Source organism: Rosa chinensis, chromosome 1 (assembly GCF_002994745.2).
Source record: "Rosa chinensis cultivar Old Blush chromosome 1, RchiOBHm-V2, whole genome shotgun sequence".
Taxonomy (NCBI): Eukaryota; Viridiplantae; Streptophyta; class Magnoliopsida; order Rosales; family Rosaceae; genus Rosa; species Rosa chinensis.
In genome coordinates, this window is record NC_037088.1 from 37,781,399 (window position 1) to 37,801,658 (window position 20,260).

At 35.4% G+C, this 20,260-nt stretch overlaps 2 protein-coding genes, 1 long non-coding RNA gene and 1 pseudogene across 11 annotated transcripts; 2 read left to right on the top strand and 2 right to left on the bottom strand.

Moving 5' to 3' along the window:
* Nucleotides 1-1,278: 1,278 nt before the first annotated feature.
* On the bottom strand, nucleotides 1,279-4,250 carry LOC112166210. 4 transcript variants are annotated; one of them, XR_005805386.1, is made up of 4 exons: nucleotides 4,093-4,249; nucleotides 3,816-3,909; nucleotides 3,482-3,669; nucleotides 1,550-2,533 (listed from the first exon to the last, which is right to left on the bottom strand). XR_005805386.1 is itself a non-coding variant. In XM_040513398.1 (3 exons), the coding sequence occupies exons 1-3, from the start codon at nucleotides 4,188-4,190 to the stop codon at nucleotides 1,414-1,416; spliced, it is 384 nt and encodes a 127-aa protein (XP_040369332.1). In that variant the 5' UTR covers nucleotides 4,191-4,232; the 3' UTR covers nucleotides 1,279-1,413. The 4 variants fall into 4 exon arrangements, 1 of the variants encoding a protein (XP_040369332.1); XM_040513398.1 differs by lacking the exons at nucleotides 1,550-2,533; nucleotides 3,816-3,909 and adding an exon at nucleotides 1,279-1,542 and having other exon boundaries at nucleotides 4,124-4,232; XR_005805384.1 differs by lacking the exon at nucleotides 3,816-3,909 and having other exon boundaries at nucleotides 4,093-4,250.
* Nucleotides 4,251-4,515: 265 nt separating this feature from the next.
* LOC112166219 lies at nucleotides 4,516-6,110 on the top strand (annotated as a pseudogene).
* A 2,220-nt stretch (nucleotides 6,111-8,330) lies between these two features.
* On the top strand, nucleotides 8,331-9,580 carry LOC112181934. The gene is made up of 2 exons (XR_002929207.2): nucleotides 8,331-8,528; nucleotides 9,284-9,580. It is a non-coding gene; the product is annotated as an uncharacterized LOC112181934 (long non-coding RNA).
* Nucleotides 9,579-12,416, bottom strand: LOC112181932. 6 transcript variants are annotated; one of them, XM_040512640.1, is made up of 5 exons: nucleotides 12,267-12,416; nucleotides 11,458-11,576; nucleotides 10,352-10,654; nucleotides 10,082-10,261; nucleotides 9,579-10,004 (listed from the first exon to the last, which is right to left on the bottom strand). In XM_040512640.1, the coding sequence occupies exons 3-5, from the start codon at nucleotides 10,475-10,477 to the stop codon at nucleotides 9,720-9,722; spliced, it is 591 nt and encodes a 196-aa protein (XP_040368574.1). In that variant the 5' UTR covers nucleotides 10,478-10,654; nucleotides 11,458-11,576; nucleotides 12,267-12,416; the 3' UTR covers nucleotides 9,579-9,719. The 6 variants fall into 6 exon arrangements, 3 of the variants coding, with proteins under 3 accessions (XP_040368574.1, XP_040368576.1, XP_024176110.1); XM_040512642.1 differs by having other exon boundaries at nucleotides 10,352-10,993; XR_005804594.1 differs by lacking the exon at nucleotides 10,352-10,654.
* Between the last annotated feature and the right edge of the window lie 7,844 nt (nucleotides 12,417-20,260).

The window sequence follows — 20,260 nt, forward strand, 5'->3', positions numbered from 1 at the left end:
CTCACTGGGTCTGACCCATATCTCTTCCCTCTTCTTTCACTAGATCTGATCCAAATCTCTTCTCTTAAACAATGTTTGAGTCTTAGATCTATGATACTTTATTTATCTGTTCGAGATATCGTTTATCCCCTTCTCTTTCTCCAATTTTAGTGTTCATATATTTTCCTTCAGTTTCATTGTCTTCAAAAAATTCATAGAAGAATCTCTCCTCTCTAAGAGGTAATTTTTACATGTTTGGGTTGGGTTCTGATTATTTGTTTGCCTCATGGTTAATATTTTATTTGTATTTGATGGACATTCATTATTTCATGTTGGATGTCCGTGGTTAATTAGTTGCTGGGTTCTAAAGAATCGATGGTAAAGAAATTGATTTCCATAGTGGACATCATCTTCTTTGACTCAGCCTGCTGGTTTGAACCGTTGGATGGATTGACCCACAACTCGGCCTCGTCGAACTCAAAGACTCCGTCGGAGTTGCGAATCGGGTTGTGGGTCGGGAACATGTAGTTGGGTTTGGACTAGAAGCTGGTCATCCTTGACGCCATTGATGGATTGAAGAGAGGAAATGGGTTGGTTTGGCTTGAACTGATTTATAGCTAAGAAGCTAATTTGTGACTTTAATGGCTGAGATTTTGGCTATTAAAGAAGGTTTGCTTTTGGCTCATCCATTCTCCTCTTCTTTGATTTTCGAATCGGATAATCTTCAAATTGGACAGTTGCAACTTTGTTAGAGAGCATTAGAGAAGTTACAGTTGCTTTTCCAGCATTGGATCAATAGAGATGTTAATTAAGCACAGATCATTTTGCTTGTTTAACTCGCAAGGGGATCTGTTCTCTGGATTGGATTCACAATCCACTATCCTCCTTCCTATTAGTTCAGTTGTTTTGCTGTTCATGTGACCCTTTTCGTAATTATGCCAATCAAAAATATTTTATTTATAACTTATCAAATACTCAGAATTTGTTTTTCATTCTCACAACACTTCTAAAAATAGTTTACCAAACACTCAGCTACTTCCCCTCATAGCAGATTCAGACGTGCTTCCCCTCACAGCAGATTCAGAAGTGTTTCCCCTCACAGCAGATTCAAAAGTGATTTCCCTCACAGCACAACAATCCCAAACTAAGCTGATCATTAGTTAAATCCACAAGCTGCTGGTTATCAATATTTGGGCCGCATATAAGGTAGCCCTTCTATGTTCTTTGGGTTAGTTTTTTTTTTTTTTTTCTTCTCTCTAAATTGTACGTAATAGATTCACAATCATAAGCTAAGAAATGTTAATTCAAAATGTTATCCCTTCCATAGTACAAAATCTGGTGTTTTAACCAGACTTGCATATTTACATATTTCAAAAGTAAAATTTTTACTGGTATAACTATATATAAGTTCTTCAGATGTATCATCATCATCTGCTATTGATCTGGGGGCTGCCACTGAAAGATTGGATGGTAAGAGAAGAAAAGAGTGACTGAAGTTGCCGTTGAAATGTAATCTTGAATATGATCAAACAGTAACATATAAGAAGCACTTTCCTTCCAACCCTATTTAATATCAAACAGACACAACAACAGAAGTAATATTTTGGTCATTTCTCTAATGAGAACTTTAATTTAGAATAAGAGGAGGTAATGCTTAAAAAAAATATGTTTTTATACTTTAGAGCATTAATCTCCTTAATCAATGTTATTGGAGAAGGCATTAGAAATTGACCACTGTTTATATACAGTTTGTATTGATTTATCTGTATCTAAGATTTTTGTTTTCTTCTTGATATTTTATCTGTATCTAAGGTCTTTGTTTTCTTCTTGATATTATTAGAAACAGAAAATTTGGACCAAGAAAGTGTTGAAAAAATATAGTGGTATCTAAATTTGAAGATTTGAATAAGAAAAACAGAGATATTGAGTAATCTAATCAATGAGGCCTAAGCAATACTGATGCAGCCAAAAAGCCAGAAGAGCCGTACAACAAAAGTCAATGGTCGGAAATTTCATGTCAGCAAAGATCTGTAAGAGAACGAACTACTAATGCATTTCACAGGACATAGAACCTACCTCCTCAACTGATTTTGCATGCTAGCAATCTTTATAGAACTCTCAATCCCCAAAACACAGCAGCTCAGCAAGAATATGTAACTTATATTAGCAATAACGTATGTAAGTAGAAGGTTTTTTGAAATATGAACCAACATGGGAGAGGGAATGACTGCACTGTATACATACCACAGGTGGAAAAAGCAATAGAACATTCATAGTCACACATATAAACATTGAAGAGTCAAAACCCTCTCTATTGCATATAAAAGTTCCCATTCAAACGATGTTGTGAATTCTTGAGAATAGGATTGATGTACTGCAGAGAGTGCGGACAAATACAGATATCACAATTCCTTGATGATCAAAAGGATACAGAATAGCAAACTCTGTACATATATCACAAACACGTAGCCTACACTCCCATAACAGCTCAAAGATTATATTTTCATTATCAAACTTTGTCAGCTCAAAGTTTGTACCGTCATCCTAAGTATCTCTACAATCAAACACATCACTTTTTAAATGCAATCGACAATACCACATAAGACATAGAATTTTGTTTTAGAAAGAAGAAGCACCATAATCAAAAACCCATTACAGCAAACTTATCCAAATACAGAAAGTATCAGAAATTCAAAGAACCTAGAAAGAACATGAAATCAAAGTTTGCAACTTCAAACAAAATTCTTGACAATAAAAGCCATATCTTCTGGTAAAGCAGTAATAAATGATTAGGGTCTGTATCTTCACTTTGAAATTTAAACAGAAAATGAAGTTTGGTATTTTAAAGGTGTAAATTGTAACCAAAGGAGGCCATATATCTAACTCTGATATAAATAATGAAACATGGAATGAAGCAGACTTCATATGAAGGTTTGCAGAAAGATTGAACTACCAGAATTCGTCACCTCAGAGCTGACAGAGCAACAGTTCTCATGCTGGTGGAAATAAAATGCTGTAAATAAATTTGAATAAAAAAAATAAAAATAAAAACAGAACCAAAAGATGCAATTTATCTCACTCTGACAATTTTCAAAACAGATTATCAATCAAATTAATCGTGCTCTCCAATTCAATGAATCAGAGTTCATGCAATTCATAACATAAAGAAGTCTATGAACTTAAGTGATGAGACACTGAATGAAGCAGTCCCCATAGGAAGGTTTAGAGAAAGGATTGAACTACCAGTATGTATCAACACCTAAAATCCATCACATCACAGTAAGAGTTTTAGATCAATTTGAGTTTGCTTAAGCAGAACCATATTAAAATAAACTATAATTAGATGTTTCTTTTTTTCATTTTGTTGGAGTAAACATGGTTTGGAAGCTCTGGTCAAATTACCCTAGTAATCTTTACACGTTATGACACAATGCAGATGTATTTGCAGACATATGCGTCCACATACACAAGGAAACTATATCATTCAACTGAGTAAAAATACCTTGTGCACACCATGAAATCCCCAACCCCTCTTTGGATCCACTACTCGGGCTTCCATTTCGTATCTTTCAAGCCACCTAAGAAAATCGTCAAAATCTTCTTCAGCACCAACTTTCTTTGTGTCATTAGTGTCACTGTCGGTTGAGCTGCTCGAGTACCACAACTTTGAGCTTCTTTGCCTGCCTACCGCTGTAATACAGCTCATGTTAACCATAGACACCAAATGATCTATCTAAAACAATCAGCCTCCACATACACACACTCACCACTATTTCAGTGCATGTTAAAGTGTACATTCTCATTAAGATCACATTATGTAAAACAGTAGCAATTACCTCAATGACAACCCAACATCAAAAACATCATAACCAAAGCCTCACGCTTTATGATCAAGTACTCAATTTTGAAGAAGGTAAGTACCCATTCTCTCTTCATGACAAAACAGAAAGCATAGAGAGTGAAATTCTATATAATCATCATTAGATCCGCATGATCTTCGTTACAGAGAAAGCAGAGAGAAAGCATCAAATATTTATAGACCAATTGGGAAATTAAAGATTCAATTTTGAAGAACCCAACAATCAATTACCAAGAAATTGAAATAGAGCTTACCTCAGTATTGGAAGTATTGTCGGCGCCGGACCCGAACTATTGATTGGCTCGAGAGTCGTCGATTTTGGAAGCTCGATCGTTCCCCCTTTCTCTCTCATCGTGCGAAGCAAAGAAGCATAGTCACATTCAACAACAAAATTTTATTTCATCAAACTCAGTCATACCGTTCTGTTGACCGCTGACGTCAGTTTAATCTCTTTAATTTTTTTATTAATTTGCTCATCCAATACGTCATCATCTCTTCGACATTCTATTTTCCTCACCCAGTACGTCACCCCAGCCCAAACCCTAAAATCTCCTCCCTCTATATATATATAGCATTTAACTCCATTGAAGGTAGCTCATACTTCCATATCTGTCTGTCTCTCACCTTTTACTAGTCGAACTACATTAAGCCTCAACACCAAAACCATCAGTTAAGAACACCCCAGGAAGGCAGTTGGATGGGCTGCAAGAGATTCATCTGGTGTTCTCTCTCCCTTCAGTTTCTCCAGAAGGTATATATAGTACATGTTTGTTTTATATATAGTTCTGAAGTTCAACCGATTCGATTGCAGGGAATCCGGAGAGAAAGACGTGACATTCAAAGTGTTGTATTGTGGGATTTGCCATTCGGACCTTCACATGGTCAAGAATGAATGGGGCTTCTCTACCTATCCTCTGGTTCCCGGGTACGTTCGACCTATTCCTGCACACTCTTTACTAGTATAACTGGTAAAGGTGTTTACCATTTTATTTATATTAATGCTTGAACCCTCTTCAGTAATCTAATATAAACACAATTTGGCAATGCAGGCATGAGATTGTCGGTGATGTAACCGAAGTAGGGAGCAATGTACAAAAATTCAAAGTTGGAGACAAAGTCAGTGTTGGATGCATAGTTGGAGCTTGCCGATCTTGTGACAATTGTACCGACCATCTTGAGAACTACTGCCCCAAACAAATACTCACGTACAGTGCCAAGTACTATGACGGAACCACCACCTATGGCGGTTACTCTGACATTATGGATGCAGATGAACACTTCGTACTCCGTATCCTGGACAACCTACCCCTTGATTGTGCTGCTCCTCTCCTATGTGCCGGAATCACAACCTACAGCCCGTTGAGATATTTTGGACTTGACAAGCCCGGCATGCATGTGGGTGTGGTTGGCCTAGGTGGTTTAGGCCACGTCGCAGTGAAGTTTGCCAAGGCAATGGGAGTGAAGGTTACAGTGATCAGTACGTCCCCTAATAAGAAGGAGGAAGCAGTTAAACACCTAGGAGCTGATTCGTTTTTGGTTAGTCGTGACCAAGATCAAATGAAGGTAATTATTTGAACAAGTTACATCTTTTACGACTTTTAAGTGGATTATTCAATGAACAAGTTACTTAATTAATGTTTGTTTCATTGATTAATTTGTAGGCTGCCATTGGTACCATGGATGGGATCATTGACACAGTTTCTGCACAACATCCTCTCTTACCTTTGATTGGTCTGTTGAAGTCTCATGGAAAGCTTTTCATGGTTGGTGCACCAGAAAAGCCTCTTGATCGAGCTTCTAGTTTTTCCTTTACTCATGGGTAAGCATGTAACTATGAGTAGTTGGCTTTTCCTGTTATCTTTTGCATTGTAGGGTTATTAATAGAGCTAATGTTCGATTTAACAGGAAGGAAGATGGTAGCTGGTAGCGGCATTGGAGGTATATATGAAGGAGACACAAAAGATGATCAATTTTGCAGCCAAGCACAACCTAACAGCAGACATCGAGGTTATCCCAATTGACTACTTGAACACTGCCATGGAGCACCTTGCCAAAGCAGACGTCAGATACCGTTTTGTCATTGACATTGGAAACACACTGAAGGCTAGATCTTAAATTCTCCAAACCAGACTGTATCAATGAAGGTATAAGAACAGAAGCCCAGACTCATCTGGTGCCATAATCATTGTTGTTCTTTCTACAGAGCATTTTTTGTTGTTCGCTACATTCATTCTTTTTCTCCTTTTAAACTCTCTTATCCTCATCACATTATAAGCAGAATGTAATGTAATGATTCGAAATAAATGATTACATGAATAATTTACTGCCTTCTCTAATGATTTGATATAAATGAATATTTGAATAATGTTACTGCCTTCTTTTGTAATGTAAGTGCTATATAATCACTTCAAATTTTTGCTCTATCTCTAATCCCTACTCCTAATGTAAATTCATCAAAAACCAAAATTAAGAACTGAAAACTAATATCTGGTACAAAATACATGGAGTTATCTGCAATGATGGCTGACTTTAAGATTTAACTCTAAAGGTTGAATTTCTCCTCTATCACAATGTCATAAACTAAAATTCAAGAGATTCAGTTTTAGAGGACCAGAACAACTACTAGAAGTGCCATATGAACTCCCACAAGAACAATCGATCGGGGTATGCTTTAGACATTCTACAACCAAAAACCTCCGCTTTTGTAGCTTTATTGAGAACGTTGTTGCCTCAAGAATGACAAGAACATGTGCAGGAGAAATTATTAACGTCATAAAAAAAAACATATTAAGCAAGAGACAGACTATAGTACCCCCCCAGTATGGGATACCTTTTTATTTTTATTTTTTTAAATATATAGCAAGTTAATATGATGGTAACCTGATGAATAGGTCATCAGGTTACCCATTCAAATTTTGACACATGGCAATTTAAAAAAATTAAAATTACATTTTTAAGCACACATTTGTCATCAATTTGTAATATTGTCCATATACTTGTAAATATTGTCCTAAATTGAGTAATTACTAAAAGGTTTACCCCAATTACGTACAGAATGGAGAACTATATTACGTGAATGAGAACACATGCTCTATTTGGTATAAATATGAAGATTTACCACTTGTACAACACATTTGTTGTCAATTTTGTAAAATGGTTCATAAACTGGTGGATGTTGTGTTAGAACTTGTAATTACTACAAACAGAACATTTTTTACAACATTTTTCATCATTTGTCCTTATATTAGTAATAATCGTTGTTAGTGATGTAATTATTTTCTCAATGAGGAACATTACACAAGTTATCACCCAATTACACAATCGAAAACTCTATTATGTGAATGAGGACACATGCTCTATTTAGTATGAAATATGAAGATTTATCACTTACACAACACATTTGTCGTCAATTTTGTAAAATGGTTCAAAAATTGGAAGATGTTTTCCTTGACATTGTAATTACCACAAACAGAACAATTTTTACAATATTTTTCATCATCTGTCCTTATATTCATAATAATCGTTGTCAGTGATGTAATTATTTTCTTTATGGGGAACATTACACAAGTTACTACCCAATTACACAATCAAGAACTCTATTACGTGAATGAGGACACATGCTCTATTTAGTATGAAATATGAAGATTTATCACCCGGACAACACATTCGTATTCAATTTTGTAAAATGGTTCATAAACCTGTAAATGTGGTCGTAGACCTTGTAATTACCACAAAGATGACATTTTTTACAACATTTTTCATCATTTGTCCTTGTATATCGTAATAAGCAGTTGTCAGAGATATAATTATTTTCTCAATGACGAACATTACACAATGTATCACCCAATTACACAATCAAGATCTCTATTACATGAGTTAGGACACATGCTCTATTCAGTCCTTAACAACATATTCGTCTTCAATTTTGTAAAGTGGTTCATTAACCAATAAATTTGGTCCTCGACTTTGTAATTACCACAAAGAGGACCTTTTTTACAATATTTTTCATCATTTTCTCTTATCTCATTTTCAGCTCCTCTCGGCCTCTCTTGCTCTCTCAGAGTCTCTCCCTCTCTCTCATAGTTTTATCAACACACTCTCTCGGTCGCTTCACCAAAGATTGGGTAAGGTTTCGAAACTTAGGCCTAGCTAGTTCAATGTCTGATTGAAATTTGGGTTTCTAGGTTGCATTTTTCTGGGTTTCATAGTTTGGGGTTTCAAGTTCATATCAGTTTGCATCTGGGTTTTCATAAGAACCATTTTTGTGACATGGGCTCATCTCAATGATTCAAACGTCACCGATTTTCATGATGATTTGATTTTGATTTAGAATTAGAGTTTTTATTTGGGTTTTAGGGTTGACAATTCTGATTTTCTTGTTTCGGGTTCTGATTTGGGTTGTTGCCCTTCCGGCTCTGGATTCCCAAGTCTCGGAGCACGCTATCTGGTGTTGTTCCCAGATTGTCGTCTCCGGTGACGCAATTGAAGAGGAAGCGGTCGGCGAAGCTTTGCATTCCGATTGCATCGACGGGATTTGGGGCTGCTCCGGGGACGCCGTCTACGGCGGTGTGGAGAGAGGTGCTGGAAGATTGAGAAGGTTACTTCTCCGTATATCGTAAGAAAGGGGGGAGAGAGGCTTTGGAGGATCGGTATTCAACCACTCTTAATCTTCATGGTGATCCCAAACCAGGTAAAATTTTTCCCTTTTTTCTTACTGTTTCTATTAGTAATTACACCCGGGACTGTGGTGATTATACTGGCTGGAAGGTTTAAGTGGAAGAGAGTTGTTTTCCTTAAGCAGCTTTCATCTGGGTTGCTTCTTGTTACTGGTGAGCTTCAGTTTCTCTTAGAAAAGTATTAATCGAATGTTAAAGCTGTTTTGTTCTTTCGTCTTCTGTGTGTTAATGTGAAGATTATGACCTCTTATGCACACTGCAATTGTTTGTAGGGTGGTTAGTTAGTTGAGTAGTAGTTATTTATTGGGTAATAGGCACTCTAAGCTAGTTGCTATTTAGTTGAAAATGTATTGAAAGGATTGTTTTTTTTTTTTTTTTTTTTGGGAATAGCAATTGGAATAACTTCATGTAATAGCGTAGTGAGAACTGAATGCATCAATCTGCAAAAGTATCACAATTATAAAGAGTTCATGTATAAGATATATGTATATCCTGTGTTGAGATTCTAATAGTAAATCCGTTTGTACAGATGTTCTGTAACTATTAGGTTACAATTATAAAGAGTCCTCGTGCTATTGACACTTAATTTCTGTAATTGGTTTCCAACGCTAGTTTCATCTGGTTTTCATTTTTGTAAAGACATGATACACCCATCTGTTTTGCAACAGATTTTGTTCAAGTTTGCTATTGGAAAGTCATAAATACTCTTAACAGCTTATTTCATTTTTTTCTTTCCATTATTAATATTTTTCCCAATAACAAATTGCAGGACAAGAAAGTGTTCCCACAAGAGAGGAAAGATGATCAGAAGAGTGTGGATGCTTTGTTGATAATGTCCATTGAGGCTGTCCCAGACTTGAAGACATACTTAGCTGCAAGATTCTCTCTTGGGTCTGGCATGAAGCCTTATGAGCTTGTCTTTTAGACAGTCAGCTCTTTTCTTACTTAGGATATTTGTTCCCGTTCTTGTTTGTTTCTTTACTATGATTGTATGTTCTGTTCACATTGAGATCCGAGATTTTGTATTGATCGGCATTGCCTTGCAAGGGATGTTATGATTTTCATTTTGAAAAAAAAAAACTTGGGAAGAAACATTTTAGATGAAGTTGTGAGGAGGAATGACGAAATGAAACATAGAGATTTGCACTCATTATCCTAAAACATTTGACAATCTCATAAAGATTCTATTAAAACAAATTTTAGATTTATTTTCGAGAGTTTTTATTCTTTGCAGTATGAGGGCGACCACGACCCCTTGCTTGTAGTGTTGAGGTTTTTCTCTGCACGACTTTTGAATAGCTCCTACCCTGATGTTGATCAACACTATTTCCAGTAGCTTCATCAATTTCTTCTATTGTCTTGATCTTGTTCTTGGCACCATCATTTTTGTTTTCATTATCTAAAGCCTCATTAATTTTCACCCATGCTTGGTTCTTTGGGTGCTTCAACATCCAAAGGGCAAGTTGCACACGACGATTTACAGAATCTAACTGCATTTAGTAAACATCAAAGTTATACAATAGGGGAAAAAACATCATTTATTGCAATTAAAGTTGAATCATCTTACCTCATCTTTCAACGGATTATCATAGTTTATTATGTATCTGAGCATGAAAATGCCACAATCGGAGTTGTTTTGTTGAATGTGAATGTCATCTACATTGAAAACTGTGAATGAACAAAACGACCATCCTTTCTTGAAACTACTTTGGATTTCATTGTCAAATATTGTGTCCAATACCAAAAGCTGTATTTCAAACAACAAGAAGCTAAGTGTGATGTGCAATACAGTTTCCATATAATCAAGAGAATGATTTCACTCTTTAAAATTTATTACCACAAAATAAACAAGATCATTTCGAGCCATAGTGCGTGCAGGGTTCGGGTAAGTGTCCCATATCTCTACATCCGTTCTCGCTAATACGAGTTCTTCTCCTTGAAGTACCTCACCTTGAGAAAACATGGGCAGTGACACCTTGTCAATTTCTTTGGCATACGGACATTGTTATTGTTGTCCATATATTTCTCTCGTCTTTTCCCCTCTGCAGAACAAACCCATTTGCTGATAGTGACTCTCCCAGTCCTAGCACTTGTTCTCTTGTCATCCTTTCTAACATCAAAACCCATGGCTTGCACGTCTCTACATGGAAGAATAAGGGAAATCAGATATTTCCCTGTTATTGACTCTTGGAACCCCCCACCAGTAGGTTATTAAATTTTTTCATGATAAGTTCTTGCTAAGAATTCTGGATCCCTCTGACCATGTCTTTGAGGGCTGCTTGCTTACTGATAACATGTTATATTAACTTATGTGTTTCCATCAACAAAAGCTTAATTCAAATTTCTTCCTGACATATAATTGTCACCTATATTCTGTGCAGACCACCTCCAAAAGGTGTGTCAAATAATTGTCACCTATATTCTGTGCAGACCACCTCCAAAAGGTGTGTCAGGGGTTATTGATCAAACAAGGGGACTCCTGTATTATGTTGAAAAGAATTGCTCAAAACTTGTTTACACTCCTGAACTGAAATATGTATGTATTGCTGGGAGGTAAAACTCAAATTGTTCCTATTTGGTGCTCTCAGATTTTCTTGTGTTCTTATATGAATGGATATACTTTAAGAAACCATCTCTACTTTTGGGTTAATTAATTGGCTACTGCTGTAGTATACATTGTAGTAGTCTGTATTCATTGCTACTGCTCCATTAGAAGATCTTGCAGCATTATATAAGCTAGATGAGGTACCTAGATATGTTAAACAGCACACCACCCTATGAATGGTGTGTGTGTGTGTGTGTCTATATATATATATCTATATATATATCTATATATATATATATTGTATTGGTGAGAATCAATAAGCAACACTCTTGAGATCTTGACTGTGGTAAACCTCACAGCTAATGTAAGACACCATCAAAGAATATGAATGCACTTACTTTTTTATTTGCACCTTGAATTCAATAGTAGCTTGGGATCTACACGGGCTTTAAATATGTAAAATACAGGTATCTCCAAGGCGCTCGCTTATTTGGCAACTCAGGTGGAAGTGTTGATTCTGCAATTCCAATGGAGAGTTTAGAACCCTCATAAGAGGTTGCTGTTATAAATGATGTGAGCACTTCAAGCCAAATGCAGATAGTAGAGTGAACTCAAGAGTCCAGGAATCCAAGTTAGATCCAAGCTTAATTGTATTATATCTAGTGATTCGGAGATTAAAAAAAATTAACGATTAAAAATTCTGCACATAATGTTTTGGTGACTTAGTTGTAATGAACTTTTATCTAAGCTGTAAGTTTGCCCAGACATCATAGTTGTAATTGGAACGTCATTTACAAATAGTAAATAGTCATATATACAATCAAATGATCAACTCCATCTATAATCTGACCTTAACTCCATTTTAGAACAATCTACCTCAAAGTCTCAATCTAACAAAGTACCAATTGAAAAATCTAACAGAACATCACAAATTTCCACACATAACATTATAGCAATAAGCCAACAACAGAAACAAGAACGCCCAAATATCCAGAATTCCAGCTTCACCAAATTTCCAACTTTGCAACATTACGCCTTTACCAAATTCCCAGTTGATATCAGTAAGACAGAAATAAATTGAACAATACCAATTCAAAATTTCAAATTTCAATTTTCCAATTCAACCTCGGTTCAATAATTCCCATAATCCCAGATTCTCAATTTATCAGAACAAGAACATTGGAAGAAGTAAAAAACAAGAACTTACATGGAGGAGCAGTGGAGTAGAGGAGCGCCGCGCACGGAGGCCCGACGCAGGAGGCACGGTGACGAACTGAAACCGACGGCGAAGTGAGGCTGTGAGGGTGTGACTGAGATTGAGAGGGCGAACCGTACGTTCGTGTTTTTTTTTTTTTTTTTTTTTGTAACAGGCTACCTGCTGAATAGGTTAATTATTTGTTGAATATCCAATGACCATTAGATATATTACTGATCCAATGGACACAAATATTCACAAAACCCCCAGTACTGTAAAATTTCCCATTAAGCAAAACAGAGTATACACTCAAATAAACAAAAAGTATTATTTCAAATAAATAAGGACAAAATACTGTTTACTCCCTATATTTATAAGGTCTCGACGTTTCAGTCCCAGACGTTTCAATTTCACCTAAAAAGTTCCTGAACTTTCCAATTTCATCTAAAAAGCCCCTGCTATCAATTTTCCATTAAAAAATTTGTTATCTTGCTGACGTGACACTATTTCAACAGTAAAATGACTATTTTACCCTTATTGACCCCCAAAAAAAAAATTGACTCTCTTTTCTCTATTTTTTTTTTAACTCTTTTTTCTCTATTTTTTGAATTTGTTCTCTTTTTTTTTACTCTTTTTTCTCTCTTTTTTTTTAACTCTCTTTTCTCTTTTTTTTATTTATTTGTTCTCTCTCTTTTTTTTTAACCCTCTTTTCTCTTTTTTTTCCCTACTCTTTTTTCTCTTTTTTTTAAAAAACTTTTTTCCTCTTTTATTTATTTGTTCTCTCTCTTTTGTTTTTTATTTTATTTTCTTTCTTTCTCTTTTCTGTTTACCTCTTCTTCCTCTTCCTCCTCTCTGCTCTTCGGCCTTCTTTTCCTCCTCCCTGATCGTAGCTCCAGTTTTCGGCAAGCATCACCACCTCTCCTAATCACCATTGGCATGCCTGCCGTTCCAAGCAAGTGCTGGCCATTCCACCATCCATCCATCATCCCCGTCATGCCAGCAAGCATCACCACCTCTCCTAATCACCCCTCTCCATACAGCGGTTCCAAACCAAATCGGAGCATACCCAAATCAAATCAATTCACGTTCCACCTCCCTTTCTTCGGTGCCAAAATAGTTCAAACATTTCTCTCTAAAATTACGATCAGAAACAGCCAAATAGACCAAAACATGGAAACTCGCAGGAAAACTCAAATATTTTATCCTCTTCGAATCTCTATTGGCTCATCATCTCAGCAAACCAACACCAAAGAAACGTAATTGACGTCGAGAGAAAGCTTATGATATAGCTCCGACACCACGAAGGGGCCGGAATCTGAAGGGAAGAGAACCCGACCATTCCGGCTTTCAAGCGTGGCCGAAAACTGGAGCTGCGATCAAGGAGGAGGAAAATAGGGCCGAAGAGCAGAGAGGAGGAAGAGGAAGAAGAGGTAAATAGAAAAGAGAAATATATATATATATATATATATATATATAAAAAGAGAACAAATAACAAATAAAAAAGAGAAAAGAGTGTTAAAAAAAAGAGAACAAATAAAAAAAAAGAGAAAAGAGAGTTAAAAAAAACAGAGAGAGAAAAGAGTAGGAAAAAAAAGAGAACAAATTAAAAAAATACAGAAAAAAGAGTTTAAAAAAAAGTAGGAATAAAAAAGAACCAATTAAAAAAATAGAGAAAAAGAGTAGGAAAAAAAAAAGAACAAATTAAAAAAAATAGAGAAAAAAGAGTTAAAAAAAAAAGTAGGAATAAAAAAAAACAAATAAAAAAATAGAGAAAAGAGTTAAAAAAAAGTAGGAATAAAAAAGAACAAATTAAAAATATAGAGAAAAAAGAGAGTAAATTTTTTTTTTGGTCAGTAAGGGTAAAATAGTCATTTTACTGTTGAAATAGTGCCACGTCAGCAAGATAACAGACTTTTTAGCGGAAAATTGACGGCTGAGACTTTTTAGGTGAAATTGAAACGTCAGGAACTGAAACGTTGAGACCCTATAAGTATAGGGAGTAAACAGTTTTTTGTCTAATAAATAATGTCATCCTGATTTTATTATTATAGTATAACTTTCTAAGTTTTTCCTTGTTTTTCTTGTACTTTTTTTTCTATTGATCAATGACCAATTGAACTTTTAAGGTTTTGAATCTGAAATAGGTTTTTTTGTTATCTTTTAGTTACCTTATGTCTCGACCATGAAGGTTTGGATCTTGATTTCCCTCCTAGATGCCGATCTACTTGCATCCAACACCAAGGTCCAAAGACAAGACCCGGTGTGGCAATATTGGGATTAATTTAAAAGCAGCCGTAGTTTTTAGCTTATGAAAGCTGCTATTTACAAAGTTTTATAAGCTGCTATTTACTAAGTCTGCTGGGCGTTCTGCTGCTGCTGGAAGAAGTCCAAACTTGGGCTTGGGTGTGAGAAAAAAGGTTTTTAAACCTAGTCTGGCAATTATCCCTCCGGAGTTCCAACTGGGTGAACTAGTGGAGGTTCCAATTTCGATGGGAGTAGCTCCAAAGAAGAAGGGTCGTCCACCTGGACGTCGGGCTAAGTAGTTACAATCTCCAAAGAAAGTGGAAGGTAATGATGTCGGTGTGGATTTATGCTCCAACTTGAATGGGAAAGAGCTGCTTATTGTTTGATCGTTCTTGCTTAGGTTTAAGCCTCTTTAAGGGTGTCTTAGTTTCTATGAGTCTTCTATGACGTTTCTAGTTTCTTTCTTGTACCACAATTGCGTGATTGGTAAGGGAGGGCTAGTTGAATGATTTCTTTCCGTAGGAGGTGAAGCTTTGTCACTCTTGGATAGGCTTGCTTAATTGTGAACTTCCCAATGATGTTAATTAGTTTGTTGTAGCTTGGATAGTTTTTACCGGATTTTCTTGCCTGTTTTTCTTTTGTAAGCTTTGTAAGCTATGGCCAATTGGCTGTTGATTATTTGAATAACAATCAACTTCTATTCAAAAAAAAAAAACTTAATGATGCAACTTTTAAAAGAAGCGATTGTTTTTTAATTTCACAAAACACATTTTGTTTCTTAATTTATAAGTTAAGCAACTTTTTGCACAGCATAAGATGTGCAAAACTAGACTGAAGCCTATAGCGCTTGCCAAATCTACAATTCTGAGCCGAGATTCCATGTGGTAACAATCAAAACACTAGCCACAATGTAATGCCAATGAGATCCATAAGCTCATAAATTGATTGCTTAAGCCAACCAAATAAGCAAGGTTGACACCCATCAGTATACTGTAAGAGAGGTCGCACCAACCACCTCTAAACTTGGATCTAGAACGATTTTGCGAGTCTCTAAGAATCAGTGTGAGAAACTTTCAGAATGGACATGCATGGACCCATCAGTATTCAATACTTTTTTAGTTTTTTTATTTATTTATAAATTAAATTACGTAATTATGTATTGTAACATCCTGACCCAAATTAATAGAAGAGAAAAATAAGACAACACCATCTACTAGATCCATACCTGGATCAATATTGATTGTATCCATTATAATCAGAAAATCGAAACCTTTGATTCAGCAATCATGGTCACAACATGAACAATGATTACTTCACCGCCCCTGAAGAAACGATCAACACATAATTTTCAAGAAAAGATGATTGGACGATGTCTCTTTTCTGATGATCTAATCGTTGCTGCCAATGGCGATTCGGGAGGAAGGAAAGTAAAGAGATAGAAGCAAAGGTGGTTCGAGAGAGAGAACGAGTCTTTCTCTCTCCAAGGGACCTCCGGGTTCCAAAGAGATCCAGTCTTTCTTCTTTCTTTTTCTCCCTCCCAGTTTCTCCAACCTTCTTGATCCTCCCCCATCCACTTTATTTATTTCTTTATTTATGTAATGTACTAATATCGGCAAACAAATCAAGGCATCGTAATTTGCCACATATATTTCTTTAACACCATGTTTGGATGGACAATCACATAATAAAATCCTTATTTGCTAAGGAAATGATGGATGACAAGGAAAAAGATAACATTTTAATTATTTTAGCCTCAAAATGACTTTCAAAATCCATTGAGATAATGAGAAAATATTCATTACGTCTTCTCATGGTCACATGATCTTTAATGACTTGTCACTAATAATTTTCGAACATTTTAATATATATATATATATAATTTGTTTTTAAAATGTCTCTGCCATTACAAACCCACCCGCTAAAAAAAATTTCGTCCTCGAAATTTAGAATAGTATAGCATAATCCGAAGTCTATAGTAGATAGCTCTTGATCTGTCAGTCTATTCGTTGGACTACTCATCCAACACTACAATTTTACTTGCATAAACTAACATTCTGGTTTCCAATTACTAATATTATTGAAAACACTCAACCCATCCAATAATTTAGGAATCTGTGTTGCTAATGATAACACAATCTTATGATGCCACATATCCTCTCTATACATTAGTGTGACAGGAAAGCATGTAAAGCTTGTTCCAATAATTCTACTCTGTGATCAGTACCCTTGCAGGCTTGCATTTGAATGTAAACATCATGCTTTCTAATCCCTCCTTGGTCCTTCGGACGCTAAATCTACTTCATTGTATGACACTAACATCGTATGCTATATCTTATTCTCTGTAGGTTATGTGGCTCTGTAGTTCATGTGGTATAGAGCATGTGCCACAATAATATCACCTAAGCATAGCTTCTATTGCAATTTAATTATTCACACTAGTGGCGAAAGAAGCAAACTCTGAATCATAATTCAAAGCGCAATTAGATTTTGTTCGTCTGAAACTTATCAGTTGGATTTGCATTTTACCACGGAACTCCAGGTTGCAATAAGCAACCATTTTTTTTTTCCTCACAGTTCAATTGATTGCCAAATATATTCACCAATATATATATTCACCCGTAATTACTAATAATTATGGATCATGTTCAGCTACTTCAGCTAAAGCCTTGGAACACATTCAGAAGCTATAGAACTGCTCAAGGAGCCAACTCAAATTATTAACATATTGAATCATACTTATTCTTATAATACTGACCATATCTGGTCTTGCAATATTCATTAAACCATATATATCTGATCCGTACTGGTCTTTGTTGTAACTGTTACATACCACTAAAATTTGTCTAACTAAACATGATTATGTTAAATAATTTAACCTTGTCATTCCTTTCCAATTTTTTTTTTTTAATTTTATTCTATTTTCTTTTCGTTTCCTCTGTCAGCGGTTAGGCCCAATACCTCTCGAATTAAGGCCATCGAGAACACCCCGAACAAGCGGATAACCTCAGATTAAGACCACCGAGGACACCCCGTACTAAGCGGATTCCCGATTGGGTTTTGGGTCTTTCACCCTAGGGAGGCACAATCCCTACTTAATTATCCGCTCAAATCCATGAACCCCAATCAGGTTTAGGGTCTTTCACCCAAGGGAACTCGATCCCTCCTTAATTATATCCCGGGCCTAGCTGAATTAAAATTCCTTCAGATCACATAAGAGTCATTCACTGTCTTTAATTTTCTTTCATTAAACCATTATGATTTGAAAATTTCAAACTCACTTATATCTATGAGCAGGTCATATATGCAGACATATACATCAATATAATGAATGATTTAACCAAGGCCAAGTCATGCATGCAAATATATTTGAGCCTAGACAAGGTAGCTATGTATAACATTTATAGAAGCCAACTGATTACTTAAAAGGAGTAACGACTTACCTGAATATATATCTGCATTCCGGAGATTATTGCATCCTTCCCGAGCTTCCATTCACCCATACATATAATTACATATACAAATACATAGAAATATAAGAGCCAACAAATCAAAGATTAAAAAGGACAACTGAAATTTAAACCTTCACAAGAAAGCAGAAACTAATACAGTTCTTCCCTTCTCTTTTTCGTTTCTTCTCTCTCTACGAGAATGAGTTACCCCTGCACAAGTGCACTACTTTCCAATAAATGAGTCAGCACTATGCCAGAAAAGCAATCAGACGACAGAGGAGATCTATCGTCTGATTAAAAAAATTTCTGTTGTCTAGTACGGTGACGTCTCTTGGGGCATCAGACGACAGATTTCCTCTGTCGTCTTATTTATCAGACGACAGAAATTTGTTAGGTCTTCTGTTGTCTGATGAAATCGAGACATGAGGCTAGTGAATTCAAACGACAGATAAATGTGATGTGATCTGAAAACAAATAACAGCTCCTTGTAATTTCTATGATCTAATGCTTATTCCAAAGACAGAAAAATGTGGTTTGAATGCTCCAAAGTAGAAGATATGAAATCTTATCTGTTGTCTGAATGGACTTATTCACATTCTAATAACAGTTAACTGTCATTAGCATTCAGTTTAGATTACAATTATCTATTGACTTTAGTAGCCTACAATAACATTTATATGTTGTTTGAGTGCACAAGTAACAACATATTTTTTCTTGTTTCTGTTGTTCTTAGATATGTCCAACAACATATTTGGATTTCACTTTGTTGTTGCTTTTTATTTTAGATGACAATTTTCTGTTGTTTGAGTACACAAGTAACAACATATTTTTCCTTGTTTCTGTTGTTCTTAGATATGTCCAACAACATATTTAGATTTTATTTTGTTGTTGCTTTTTATTTCAGATGACAATTTTCTGTTGTTTGAATGCACAAGTAACAACATATTTTTCCTTGTTTCTGTTGTTCTTAGATATGTCCAACAACATATTTGGATTTCATTTTGTTGTTGCTTTCTAATTCAGATAACATATTTGTATTCTTGTTGCGCCACAATTATGTAAATCTGGAAACTACCCAATGCATTCATCAAATATGGAATCCATTCACAAAAATACCAATATTTGATTAATCTGTTACTGCAGCTATACATACATCTAAAATGAAGCTAAGTTTAGTAAACATCAGTTTAATAACCCATAGCAGTTGGCATGATCAACAAATGGAACTCAAAAAACACTGATATTTCATACTATTGATCATATTTAGTGAAGGCAGATTTAGGTGGTGCATCAGTCTCTTCAACAGCTGGTTTCGACACTATTTTTTCACCTCTTTTCATTTGCACTGCCTTCATCCTTAGTGCTGCTGTCTTTCCATGAAACTGAACATTCAAGGATTTTCAATAAGAGCTTAGAATCCACTTTCTGTAGAAAAAAATAAAATAATAAGATTTAGTCCAGGAAAAGCTTCTTTAAGCAAAAGCCCTTTTATGTTGATAAAAACAAATCAAGAGCTGCATAAACTATACCATCTGTAGACCTTTAGTCATTAATGGGATGAACAGACCTTAACAAAATATCAATATGCAGATGATCAAATAGGGTTGGTTGCAGAGTAATGTAACTCAGTTTTTCATTGAGAAATAGAACCTGCCATTAAAAAGAAGCATACAACTATTCTTTTGATACAAATCAGACCTTAATAAATAACTTAATGTGTCTTCAGATGCACCCCTAAGGAATTTCAGAATTGAATTCGAATAGAATAGCTTCGTAAGAAAACTAAAACCGAAAGTAAAACTACTAGTAGCCAGTCATCTGTCATAGTCTGTATATTTTCCTTAAGAAAACCAAAACAGTAAGCACATGAATAACTTCTACTTTCCTTACTATAGGACATGAGTAGTAAATAAATGGAGATGAGTAAAGATACTAACTTGAGGAAATTTTTATGAAGAAGCTTTGCGAATGGACAACACAAAGACTAGAAATAGGCTCAGTTGCAGCCATACAAAAGCTTTAATAACATTTGAAATCATAGTCCATTGCTTTGAAACCAGGTAAAGTAAATAAGCTTTTCAATACAACACTAAAGATGGGGTAAACATCACATTTTTAGGATTCTTGACTACAATTATAACTTGACAAGAAGAGAATGAAAAAGAAGAGAACACAATCTTTTCATTAAGCAAAACTGGAGATGGCAGTCTAATGAAGCAAATAGTCTCTTTACTGCAATCAAATCCTTCTAAGAGAAGAAGGAAAAAAAAAACGGATAAGGCTATCAATATATGCTTGGAAGTTGTTTAGCAA